Source organism: Palaemon carinicauda, chromosome 2 (assembly GCF_036898095.1).
Source record: "Palaemon carinicauda isolate YSFRI2023 chromosome 2, ASM3689809v2, whole genome shotgun sequence".
NCBI classification, from domain to species: Eukaryota; Metazoa; Arthropoda; class Malacostraca; order Decapoda; family Palaemonidae; genus Palaemon; species Palaemon carinicauda.
The window spans coordinates 182,562,837-182,577,836 of NC_090726.1; the positions used below are offsets into that span (position 1 = coordinate 182,562,837).

The 15,000-nt window shown below is 31.2% G+C and overlaps 1 protein-coding gene across 6 annotated transcripts in view; it reads left to right on the top strand.

Annotated features, from left to right (window-relative positions):
• Positions 1 to 15,000, top strand: part of LOC137628522 (cytosolic carboxypeptidase 1-like) — a 450,678-nt gene that overhangs the window by 222,002 nt on the left and 213,676 nt on the right. For all 6 annotated transcript variants that reach the window (XM_068359676.1, XM_068359683.1, XM_068359708.1 and 3 more), the window contains 2 exons: positions 9,610 to 9,692; positions 14,776 to 14,848. In XM_068359676.1, the coding sequence (XP_068215777.1) occupies positions 9,610 to 9,692; positions 14,776 to 14,848 (156 nt within the window). The remainder of the gene's footprint in view (positions 1 to 9,609; positions 9,693 to 14,775; positions 14,849 to 15,000) is intronic.

Here is a 15,000-nt window from a genome sequence, read left to right on the forward strand (position 1 = left end):
TCTCTCTCTCTCTCTCTCTCTCTCTCTCTCATTTTGTCATTTTGCCATCTTTGCATTTGAAAAACTTCGACTTGCGTTCCTCTGATTAATCCTTAAATGTAGGTTCGCAAAAATGTAGAATTGTTATATCTCTCTCTCTCTCTCTCTCTCTCTCTCTCTCTCTCTCTCTCTCTCTCTCTCTCTCTCTCTCTCTCTCTCCTCGTGGACAGAGAAGGAATTATAATCAATCGATTTATGTAAGAATTGATGTTGCTTTTAAATTTGTTTTTCATCTCGTGTTTTTGTCGATGAAGTCTTGTGCGTGTCCTGTCTCGTTGTTTTCTTTGTTGTTTGTATTTCTGTCATGCATATAAGATGCAATGGATTATTATAGATTTGTTTGCATGTTTTGCTATTTTTTTATTATCACTTCCTGACGTTATTTATATTTGCCTTCTTTTATTTTTTAAGACGTATGATTATTATTATTATTATTATTATTATTATTATTATTATTATTATTATTATTATTATTATTATTACTGATATATATATAAATATATATATATATATATATATATATATATATATATATATATATATATGTATATATATGTATATATATATATATATATATATATATATATATATATATATATATATATATATATAGACAGACCAAACCTCAATGTCCATTAACTTAAAAGCAAGTTTCGGTAAAAAAGAGTACGGTAAGTTGACCCGTAATACTTATAGAAAAGAAGCAGTCATTAGATTAGATCAAAGAATACTTAAGTATTAATGAAAAGTTATCTATCTTCTAAATAACTTTTCAACTTCATAAAGAGACAGTCAGGAAGACTTAATAAGTTTGTCAGTAGTGGAGCACGAAAGACCACCAATATTGGGAATTGTGATATAGTGAGGTATTGGGAACTGTGATCTAGTGATGTATCAGGAACTGTGATGTAGTGAGGTATTGGGAACTGTAATATAGTGAAACACTGGGAACTGTGATATAGTGACATTTCAACTAATTGAAGGTGTTGACGGAAATGGTACGAAATGAGGTACGTGCACGAACGGTTGAATTACTCGAGATATTCCCTGTTGAAGTTAGAGTTTCTGGAAGATGGCCAAGATAAATATAAGCTCACAAGTACTATTTTATGCAATAAATTAAATCAGCACTTGCGAGATTTTGTGAGACAGCGGACGTTTGGACGCATCAATATATTTCATTGCAATCTTATGTTTATTAAAAAGAAATGATAGTGCCATTTGCTTTCAGGTCATCTTAGCTTTATTTTCTTCAATGAATATATACATTTATTGGGTTTATTCACCCCGGTTAGCTGCATGACTTTTATAATCATGATATGAACAACTTGCCTATACATTTTGCTATCAGGTTTTCATATGTAGGAGAGTATCTATGTCTAGGAGATTTTTACATACACGCATGAAACTGAAGAGTAGGCCTATGTGCAAGTAATCAATGAAAGACACAGTAGTGGTAAGATATATATATATATATATATATATATATATATATATACTGTATATATATATATATATATATATATATATATATATATATATATATATATATATATATATATATACTGTATATATATATATATATATATATATATATATATATATATATATGTATATATATGTATAAATATACGTGTATATATATAAATATGTATATATATGTATAAATATATGTGTACATATATATATATATATATATATATATATGTATGTATATATATATATATATATATATATATATATATATATATATATATATATCCTTTCTAAGTGCGGATACCGAAGTTGAAGGAGGAATATGGCAGCGACTGTTGATATATTTTTCTCTAGGCCCAGCCCATATTAATGTTAACGGGTTTATATATATATATATATATATATATATATATATATATATGTGTGTGTGTGTGTGTGTGTGTACATACATACATATATATATATATATATATATATATATATGTACAGACATATGTATGCATATATATATATATATATATATATATATATATATATATATATATATATGTACAGACATATGTATGCATATATATATATATATATATATATATATATATATATATATATATATATAATTTGTATGTGTTTTCATTAAATAATTTAATTTTAATTCAGTTTTGAGGAAATGATTTTTGGTTCAACTGAATCTGGTTTCTTCCTGATACATTCTTGTTGCTTATATATTCTTGATGACAGAATTGAATATTGATATCTTGACCTAGGACTTATTGAGTGCTGGCTATCTGGCGGCAGGTCTTACAGGATTATCCCTAAGCTGATTTAGGAAGGTATTATCCACGATGCGTTCTTTCTATTCTTCCTGAGGCCCATCGGTGACGCAGACACCGCGTAGAAAGTCATTGAGATGAAATTTTCCGTTTTTGGAATTAGAAGAATTGATAGTGTAAGAGATGTGGTGACGTGCAAGACGAGGAAGAAACTTAGCGAAAGAGAAAAGATATATCAGATTATTTTGGTGTGGTTCGACCATGTGGAAAGAATGCACTCCAGTAGTTTAGGGCTGTGATTGCAAACATATTTGCTCCTTGTACCCCTTTAGAATTTTTTCATTGATAAAATGATGAGAAACAATGAAATTGATATCGTGATATATTATTATTATTATTATTATTATTATTATTATTATTATTATTATTATTATTATTATTCAATCTTATTGCTGATTATCTCATGTATTGCACAGTACTGACTATTCTCTCAAATTCAATGTACCCCCCGAAGAGTACAGATATACTCCTGGGTGTACATGTACCCCAGGTTTGGAACCCATAATTTAGTGAAAAGTGTAGAATTGTAAAGAGATATAAGGAGATAGGAGTAGAGGAGGGCCTAGAAGAAATACATTTTCATTATTAGAATGAAGCTCAGTGTATCCAGGAAGTTATAAGTGCGTGAAAGGTTCGATGAATAGAACAGTGTTTCTGGGAGGTTTCGATGTACTGTTGGTTAAGCTGGAGTGTAAAGGGAATACTTGCATTGACGTTTTACTACTTAATACATTCATTCACGATTTCCCGGATAAAAAATCATTTGGACTGTAACCGTGGTGTTTATTTTTCTCTAAGCCCACTCCCTGTTGGTTAAAGAAGCTTAATGTTTAAGTAAGCTTAAATTTTACCAAATACTCTTTTATCAAGAAATTTATTTGGCTTGAAGTGCAATAAAAACTTATTTTCTCCTTTGCTCTGGCTCAGACATTAGGACTTGAATTCACCTTTGTATCCAACAGCTAATTAAACTATATATATATATATATATATATATATATACTGTATATATATATACTATATATATATATATATATATTATATATATATATATATGTACATATATATATATATATACTGTGTATATATACTGTATATTTCATATATATATATATATATATATATTATATTTTATATATATGATATATGTATATACAGGTATTATATTTTATATGTAAGTGTACATTATATATATATATATATATATATATATATATATATATATATGTATATATATATTCATATATATATGCATATATATATATATATATATATATTATATATATATATATATTCTTATATCTTCGAGCTATATTCGGGGAATTAATGCGTGACAAGATTCCATTTAATTTGTGCCAAAGTGTTATTATAGTTTGGTACGTGTGTGTCCTAATCTAGTTCAAGCCAGACTAAAAGTATGAAGCTCATCTTGAGAAAATCAATATCGTAAAGGACATTTGTTTTTTAATGCAGAAATATGCGGAACCTTAATTAAGATCTTACGCACACACATCGTAGTTACTGGCTAAAATACGGGACGGGTGAAGATAGCCCAGTTAATTAACACTGTCTGGCCTAGATATATATCTTCTTTTTCTTCTTCTTCTTCTTCTTCTTCTTCTTTTAATAGCGTGGTTTATTTTTCCCATTCGTATGGGGGTAACACGGTTGCCTTCTTTTGAAGGACTTTGCTTTGGCTTTGGGCCGGACCGTAGCCTTGACTGGCTGCCCTGCCCACCATCGCTAGACCCCGGTATCGTATCTTATTTCTATGTTAAAATCTTTGCAAACTTACCCTTAAATTGGACGAATTATGATAATTTGTGCGACTTGGATCAATTTGCATTACAATTAATGAGTGAAAATAAACCATGCAATGAGAAATTATATATAAGATTTTTAATGAACTTGTATACATTGTTAGGTAATTATGACGTCATTTAAGAATGGAATGTTTCACAAATAGTACACGGAAGACATGAAATTTGGATAATGTAATGAGAATGTTGAAGGAATTAAGCATAAGTTCATTAAGAAATAAATGGAGAGGAAAAACACAGAAAATAATGAATCTTGACGACAAACAGGGTAACAAACACCATTATTAGATATTAATTTACTTGAACTCGGTAGAACAATGAGTATCTAAGTACACAGTAAAGCCCAATTTAGAGGAGAAATAGATAATAATCTACTGGAAACATAAATAGTAAAGGGTATAATAGTGAAATCTGGTTACATGAAGTTCAGAAAAGCAATTTCAACTTGCAGTTTCCTATGGTTAATTGTTTTAAAGAAAAAAAGTAGATTTAATTGAGTTGGAACTTAGTGGCGAGTAAAAGTAGGAGAAGTAAGGAAATAAACATTAACGAGAAATTAATTATTCAAATGAATAATGAAAAAAGTCACATAAGAATTTGATTGAATAACAAAGCTTTTCCTTGGGGTTAAGGTAAGATGTTGAAATTATTAATAAAATATCGAGAAAAAATTTAAAAGGATGATGAAGATTTTTTATATCCGCAGTCAGTCTAGATTCTAGGTAATTCCAATATATGTCTGGCATCTGAAACAGTAGATCTAGATATCCAACCATTTGTTGGCATGACAAAGAGTTTGAACCTCTTCATCAAAGAACATAGCGTACTAAAAAAGGTGGATATGCATGGGATGGATAGCTTTTGGTAAAAAACAAATGAGATTATGAAATGTAAAATGCCAGTTTCTCTGAAAAGAAAATTATCTAATCAGATTGTCTTACCGGTATTCTGTTATGTATGAGAAACATTCCCGAATTATTAAAGCCTAAGAACATAGCCAGATACAATTCAAAGAGTTATGGAGAGAATAATGATGGGAATAACACAAAGCGACAGAAAAAAAAGCAATATTATGAGAATGAAAGATAATTAATGGACATTAAGAATAACAAAATGGGTGCCTAGAGACAATAAAAGAAGCAGAAGTAGTAGAGAAGTCGATGCATTGACGAACTGAGAAAGTTTGCGAGTGTGGACGAGCGTAGAAAGACCATGAACAGCCGCAAGTGGAAGGACATATCTGAGACCTTTGTTCAGCAGGGCAAAGGCCTCAGACATGTTCTTCCACTTGCGTATGATTTATGGTTTTTATATGCCAGTCTATACCCCACATATTTCCTTAGTTCGTCAATCTATCGTCTACTCCTCCTTCCCTGCTTCTTTTACAATTTCTAGGGAACTATTCTGTTATTCTTAATGTCCATCTGTTGTCTGTCATTCTCATTATATGTCTAGCCAACGTCCAATTATTTTTCTTACATGTTGCTAGAATATCCTCTACTGTAGTTTGCTCTCGTATCCATGTTATTCCTTTTCGGTCTCTTACTGTTGTTCTTATCATTATTCTTTCTATAGCTCTTTGAATTGTAACTAGCCTATGTTCTTAGGCTTTATTAAGTCTGGAATGTTTCTCATACATAACTTTATACTGTTAGGACCATCTGATTAAATACTATTCTATTTAGAGAAAATGACACTTTACTTTTCATTATCTCATACTGTTTACCAAATGCTCTCCATCCCATGTAGTTCCAAGTCGGTACTGGATTAATACTAATAATAGCGTTGGTAAGCTTAATGGCAAACTAACTCACGAACATTACTAGAAAAAAAAAACATCCAAACGACTTCATTTGTATTAGTTAATTACTATCATCAGAACAATTCGTCCAAACAACAATTATTTTCAGTAAAGTTTTCAAAATTCCTTTTCCACATCTCATGAAAACCAGGTCAATTTGCCTGGTGATCGTCAGGCTGGGGTTCGAGTCCCTCTCAAACTCGTTAGTTTCTTTGGTCGCTGCAACCTTACCATCCTTTCGAGCTAAGGATGGGGAGGGGGTGTGGTTTGGGGGAGCCTATAGGTCTACCTACCTGCTGAGTCATCAGCAGCCATTGCCTGGCCCTCCTTGGCCCTAGCTTGGGTGGAGAGGGGGCTTGGGTGCTGATATGTACATATGGTCAGTCTCTAGGGCATTGTCCTGCCATTCATAAACCTTTGAAGGTAAGACTTACGGGGAAGCTATTTCTTTCGCATCTTACTGTCACATTTACTGTTAATGTAGAAATTCCCCCACAAATTTGTTTATTCATTTATTCCGATAGAACAGAATTGATAAATGGAACATTTTTTTTTATCTGTTTACAGGTTTTAACGTTTATGCTGATCGTAGTTTTCGGTTATTTATACTTTAACGTTGCCCTCAATCTCATTCTTCAAATATCTTCCCTTTATAAAAAAGAGTATATATATATTTATAGATATATATATATATATATATATATATATATAATATATATATATATATATATATATGTTTATAAATATATATGCATATATATATATTTATATATGTATATATATTTTAAATGTATATATATATATATATATATATATATATATATTATATATATATTGTATATATATGTGTATATATATATATATATATATATATAATATATATATATATATATATATATATTATATATATAGTATATATATGTATGTATATATATACATATATATATATGTGTATATATATATATATATATGTATGTATGCATATATATATATGTATGTATGCATATATATATATATATATATATATATATATCTTTCTGGTCACGCTCAGGTCTCCCCGTCCCTCCTGGGGGGGTGGGGGGATTAGTCATATATTGGCGAGAGGAGGGTCCATGCGTGCATATCTATACGAATATTTAGCCTTCATTTTTTGACTGGTTGCGTACACTAGTAAGGGAATATCCAATTTTGTCCGTAAGATAATGAATCAATATTTAATGTTTTCTTGCGGTCGTTAAATGAGGTCGTTTAAAAAGTTTTGTGTCTAAATCATTATCTCATACCGGTATTCATATCCTTAGATAGATATGCACACACACACACACACACAGAGATTCAACCCTTCCCACCCCTCTCCCTTTCCTAACTACAATCCGGCAGTTTTAGCAATTTGTGGGCGAGTGTGATTTCCGAGTGTACCTCTTGGGGTACACCCTCTCACTAGGGTATGACTACCCCATATCCCCCCTACCCGAGGGAGACGGGGAGAGACCGAGTAGTCATACTTCTGACGACAATGCCGCTGAGCGTAACAGGAATTGTTATATATATATACTCTATATATATATATATATATATTTGTATATATATATAATATATATATATATATATATATATATATATATATATATATATATATATATATTAAAGAAAATATTCTTCAGTGATCATGATGCTAATGATAATGATGCTGATTTGATCTTGCTTTATGTATTATTTCATTATCTCCGAAGTGTTCTTGCTTTCAATTTGGTCGAGGTTCACTGGTCATACTCTCTCTGGTGGGTGTCATTTGTCATTCTCGTGGCCTGTGACGTCAGAGCAGCAACACACTAGCCCGGCGGAACGCAGTTTGTGCTAGTCAAATATTATATTTCGAGCGTTTATTTCGAAGGAGGTGAAGTGTATATTAGCTGTTTATAATGCTAATAATGTTAGAGCAGTTATAATGTTGTTGCTATTCGGGAAATATTTTAATTGTTCATTGTTTCTCTTGTAGTTTATTTATTTCCCTTCCTCGCTGGCCTATTTGCTTTTGTTGGAGCCCTTGGGCTAATGTCATCTTTCTTTTCCAACTAGGGACTAGGGTTGTAGCTTAGCTGCTAATAATAATAATAATAATAATAATAATAATAATAATAATAATAATAATAATACAGTTTTTCTCTAGTTTGCTATTTTAAAGCGTTATACTGTTTATGTTATTTTTATCTATCTCAGTGTATACGTCTGGCATATTTTTCTCTTGCTCAATAAACCAATCCGTGAATGCTTTTAAAACAGATAGATATATAAATTTATTACTTATATAACGTGCATACCTTCATGATAATTGCCCGCGTATCGATTACCAACAACTCTTGAGAAAAGGGTAAAAAATGACTAGGAAGTCTCAGGTCAGCTGCTTAAATAAATAAATAAAAATAAGAAAAAATTCTTTCATGCGGTTCTTGGCAACGAGACGGGTGATGCTAGACGCCACTAGCCGAGTTGATTCATCGCCATCTCTTGTTGGCAAGGAAGGAGCTCTTTTTATTTCTTGACGTTTTTTCATATCTGTGTGAAGAGCGGGGTAGCATTTGGTTTTATGAATGAGTTTAGGACGTTGTGATTATATATGTTTGTGTTAATAAAGTGTTAACAATATAAAAAAAGATATGTAAATAAAATATAAAAGTGTAACAATATAAAAAAAAGATATGTAAATAAAATATAAAAGTGTTCGAAGACAATATAAAAAGTAACAATATATTTATGTAAATAAAATATAAAAGGCCCAACAATATAAACGATAAAAAAATATGTTTATGTAAATAAAGTATAAAAGTGTTGACAATATAAAAAATAACTAGATATTTATATAAATAGAATATCAATAATTAAAAGTACAGTGCTTTCCTTTAATAAATAAGATACCAAACATTGCTAGTAACGTTTTGCAATACAGTTAAGAGTCATTTACCTAACTTAAACTGAGACTAAATCATTATGAATAAAGTCATTCATTGTGTTTTTCTATTTTCTCTTCATTCTGAACGTTGCAGAGAGCAGTTCCATTTCGGTCTGTGGGACATTTTACCCATGGACTGACTTCACAGAATACATTGATGTATTTATACCAGGTATTCGCCTGCCTTTTGTGATTCCTAAGTAACAAGGGAATGTGTCTATTTTCCTTTCTCCAAGTTGTCCTTAACCATTTTTTTTTTAAGAATAAAAGAGAATAAAAGCGTTGGTTGTTGTGGAAATAAAAGAACACGTAATCTTATATCTCAGGGATTCTCAATATCTTTTTTTTCATTTTGTAACCTTTGCATTTTGAAACCTTTGACCTGTGTTCCTTAGATCAAATTTTAAATGTAGAATTGTTATCTCTCTCTCTCTCTCTCTCTCTCTCTCTCTCTCTCTCTCTCTCTCTCTCTCTCTCTCTCTCACCCAAGGTTGGGGGTCCCTGAATTCTTTGTAAATTGCTCCCTTCCTTCCCCTGTGTTCCCCTTCTTGTCATTTGTGTGAGCTACAATTATATCTCCGGGTGCTGTTTTGAATTGAAATATTCACCTTTGGGTCAAAGGTTAATCGTTTTATCTATCTCATAAAAAAATGCAACGTTTTCACTCATACGTTTTTTTCCTCTGCTTTGCAGACGCAGAAGTTCGCCTCTCGACCTTGTCCAAGATCATACCCCCTGAGAGGCAGACCCTGGAGCAACTCGTTCACCTCATCGAGGTAAGTCAGAGGTCATCTCTTCCGTGTTTAGGCTAAGGGGTCACTGGGTCAGGTTTCACGACTGGTTGTCTTGTTCTCGTAATCTTCTAAGACTTTGCTGCGAGTCTATTGCGTGTTTCCTGTTGGAGTGTAAACACAGTAAAGTTTACAGGTTAATTTGCCTGCGTCAATATTTATAAAAATCAATAATTGCATAGAGAGATGCACAAATAATGGAGTGGTTTTTTTTTTAAAGGTGGGCTTAAGCCTTCCAAAATTATGCTGCTTAATTTTTTTTTTCTTTTTTACAATACGCAAAGGATTTGCTAATGAATTTTTATATATTACATTCGCACATGCATATGCATATTTATAAAGCACAGTCATATAAACATAAATACATTTGTAAACATAAAAAGTAAGCTTTTAATTATAGAAAAATAACGTGACAAATGTCTATCATTTATAAAGAATTTTTCATACAGGATAAGCAACGAGAGAAACTCGCTCTTACAATTCACATGTCGGATATACTTTATCATGGCATGAATTAGATGGCTGGATTCAAAGTTCATTATCTGAGCGTTGGTATATTCAGATACGTGGAGCGTAATGTATACCTTGCAGTTAGACGTTGTTTATGGCATGCAGTCAGACAAGTTTGCAGAGCAACGACCGAAATATTACTCGTAATTTCAGCCTTAGTGTATGAATACCTTGGGAACAATTTTCCATGGGAGGATATGACCTTGGCATACATGCATATACACATACATAACATGCATGGATGTGTATATATATATATATATATATATATATGTATATATATATAAATAAATGTATATATATATATATATATATATATATACTGTATATATGCATGTATACTTATATATATTTATATATGTATATATATGCATATATATTATGTTATATATATATTATATATATATATATATATATATATATATATATATATACAATATATATATATATATATGTATATATATACAATATATATATATATATATATATATATATATATATATTTATATATATACAGTATATATATATATATATATATATATATATATATATATATATATATATATATATACTGTATATATGCATGTATACGTATATATATTTATATATGTATATATGCATATATATATATGCATATATATATATATATATATATATATATATATATACAGTATATATATATATATATATATATATATATATATATATATATATATATATATTAGCCAAGAACTATGTGCCCTTGAAGTCACGAATGACGTAACTTTTCTTTGATTAAGTCATGCTCATTGAATTCTATATAGATGTTAGCATCTAATTTCAATATTTCAATGTTTCATTTTCATAGTGCACATGAATTGGTCAACGAGTTTAGTTGTAACTCGTAATGATTCAAATGGATGGGAACATAGAAGGTCGATGCAGTTGGTGGGAAACTTGGTAATTTCTTTTGTTGTTTTGAGATTCAACGATACAATTTTTCCCATATTTTTCTTAGTCTGGGAAATTAATATTGTATTTTTATTTAATTTTATTAAAATGATTGCATATACGTAGTTCTGGCTATGGCTTTACTTGATTTTACATTTTATATAATTTTGCTTAAATTTTAACTACGATTTTATTTTATTTCATTATAATGGGAATTAAAAACCCAAAAGACTCGAAATACATATGGCACAAATTACTAACCGTAATTTTTTTTCATTTAATTGGTCAATAACCTCCAGATCCAACTTCTTTGTTTTGACTCGAATTTCAAGTCATCATCATCACACGAATCCATTTTGTGCAAAAATTGCTAGGAAGCAATTGATTAATTGAATTGATGCTGCATCATATCAAAGGCTGCCAATATACACCACAAACGCTAAAACCGCCTCAAACAAAAGATGTCCATCAAACTACCGCAAGCAACAAGCCACAGTGCGGTTCGTGAAAGCAAAGATGCAGTTGCTAATCTTTTCTTCGCGTGCATCTTTTGTCGTTATCTTCGTGCACTAAGTTTTCTGGGGCAAATCCGGTCTAGTGTTAGCTCTTTTTAATGACCGTTTAGGTGTTTGCATGTATGTTTGTAATAGTCAGAATTTTTCATTATTATTATTATTATTATTATTATTATTATTATTATTATTATTAGTATTAATTTCGATGAGCTTTTTAATATTGTGGAGAATTATTTTTTTATTGGTTATGTACGCTGTTTATAAAACCGTAATCTTAACCGGAATTTCTCCGTAAACATATACAGTTCTTCGTCGTATTTCAATAAAATACAGGCGACCGTAATTTTACCTTACTTTGTTATTATCTTTCACGGGTTGGTGACCGTAATATCACTCCTTTACGTCATATATCCGATTTTAAAAAGGTAAATCCTGGGATAAATGTTGCCAGGTATTTACCGTTTTTTTCTAAATACAAATTTTTGACAGTGTACATTTTAACTCTTGTGGACTTAGTGTGCTCGCGTTCATGGTCATGGTAAAGTTGAAACTTTAAAAATGTATACTAGAGATGATTCGAAACAGAGAGAGAGAGAGAGAGAGAGAGAGAGAGAGAGAGAGAGAGAGAGAGAGAGAGAGAGAGAGAGAGAGAGAGAGAGAGATAGTCTTCCTGTTTTCACTTTATAGACACAGAGGTGTCAAGGTCGTTGATTTAATGTTGAGGAAGCTAAACACTCTAAAAAAACTATAATTCCCACACATGCATTGAAAGGTCAATTGGAAGACCTTTAAAAAAAAAAAAAAAAAAAAAGCTAGCTAGCTGGCTCGATTAATGAAATTTCGGGAGAGACAAGAAAGACAGACAAAAACGAGAACAAAATTCCAAAGTTAAGTAGTGAAAAAAAAAAAAAACTCACAGGACTTTGAAGTCTAATAATGGCTGATTTCAAAATAGCAAATATTACACTGTAGTATGACGGAATAGCTTACGGGCCCAGATAGAACGTGGTGTGAATACAATAATTAATCTTAGTGGGATAGTAGCTGAAATAGTAATTATGAACAGAGAAATAAATTTTCTTCCTGTAGAGGGAAAGAGAAACTGAACTACTGTTAAAAATTTGCCGTAAACAACGATAGAAATTGTGGTGATTATAGTCGTTGGTAGATGGAGATGGTTCGGACATGCTCTTTGCACTTCCCAAGAGAGATTAGTTCACCAAACTATCGACTGGGCTCCACAAGGCGCTAGAAGAGTTGGAAGACCCAGTCCTACATGGCTGAGCACTATGAATCGTGAAGTAGGAGATGATGGATGGAGGCGTATTGATTCAATAGCTCAAGATAGAGACGACTGGCAAAATCTAACTGAGGCCCTTTGCGTCAATAGGCGTAGGAGGAAAAGATGATATACATTTATATATATACACTAATATATAGAATATGTATACACTAGTATATATATAGATATATATATATATATATATATATATATATATATATATATATATATATATATTTATGTATATACACATATATCTATATATATATATATATATATATATATATATATATATATATATATATACATATATATATATATATATATATATATATATATATATATACACACATATGAATATATACACACACACACACACACATATATATATATATATATATATATATATATATATATATATATATATATATATATATATATATGCAAAGATTTTTTACCATACGCCATTATCTCCTTTCGTGTGGTTTCTCAACAATCTTTAGGGGTGAGAATACTAGCTCAACGCCATTTTCCTTGACTCCACTCTCCAGCTTCGCTATCCTTTCTAGTTCCTCTTTCCCTACTTCTGTCCAACCCCTTTTTATATCTGCCTTTCCTCCTTTCTGCTAACTTTGTCTTTTGTTCGCTTCATTTACACCAAATATATTTTCCTTCACTTTGCATCTCGACATATTGCATTCCTTAAATTCTTATTATTAAGCTAGTATTTCATATCGGTTGGTTCAACCTTTTTTTTTCAACATCCACACTTTACAACCATAAAGGAGACTTGGCTCGACATCCCTTTTATACATTCCCATCTTGGCGTCCATAGACATATGAATTTTCTTCTCAATCTTGTAATGTGTTAGGCCGGGAGCACACTAGCGACTCTGTGGCGCCACAAAGCCACAGCATCGTGTGGCGGGGATGTGGTCTCCCATAGGTTTCCATTGTTTTCAAAGCCACGCCACGCCTGTGGCGGTGATGAGCAACAGAGAGCCACAATCGCTTGCCACAGTCGCTAGTTTGCGCGGCAAAACTTGAAAACAATGGAAACCCATGGGAGACCACATCCCCGCCACACGATGCTGTGGCTTTGTGGTGTCACAGAGTCGCTAGTGTGCTCCCGGCCTTAAAGTTTTTAGATAAAAACTCCAAGAAATTGGAAAACAAATAACACTCTATGTGCTCTAGCTTTGCTCTACATATAGGAACCGTTCGGTAGTGCATGTATTTGCTTTTAAGTTTCCAGTTAAAGATAACTAATGTACGCGACCCGTCAAAAATGACGGCTAAATGTTTAGATAGATATGAACACATACACATTCTTACACATGTTCAACCCTTCCCACTCCTCCCACCTTACCCTAGGGTTTGGGAGTTATTCAACTGGCAATGCCATTGGGCGTGACCGGAAAGGTATATAGGCCTATATATATGTATATATATATATATATATATATATATATATATATATATATATATATACATATATATATAATATCTATATATAGGAAATATTTATTTTAATGCTGTCACTTCTTAGAATATTTTATATTTCCTTGTTTCCTTTCCTCGCTGGGCTATTTTCCCTGTTGGGGCCCCTGGGCTTATAGCACCCTGCTCTTCCAACTAGGGTTATAGCTTAGCAAGGAATAATGATAATAATAGATAAATAAATAAATAAATAAGATATATATATATATATATATATATATATATATATATATATATATATATATATATATATATAAGCATTAGTGATTAAGCATACAAGTTTACTTCCTTTCTCAAAGTAACTCTGATTTTTTGTTCCTTTTGGTTCCAGGTTTGTCGAGAGCCATCCATGGTGACAGCTGTGTGTTCTCTTCTCCATGATGCTCTTTCACCCAGTAATAAAGGTAAGATAACGCCATTTAAGTTCTGCCATACGCTCTCTCTCTCTCTCTCTCTCTCTCTCTCTCTCTCTCTCTCCTCTCTCTCTCTCTCTCTCTCTCTCTCTCTCTCTCTCTCTCTCTCTCACTCACACATATATACATATATGTGTGTATGT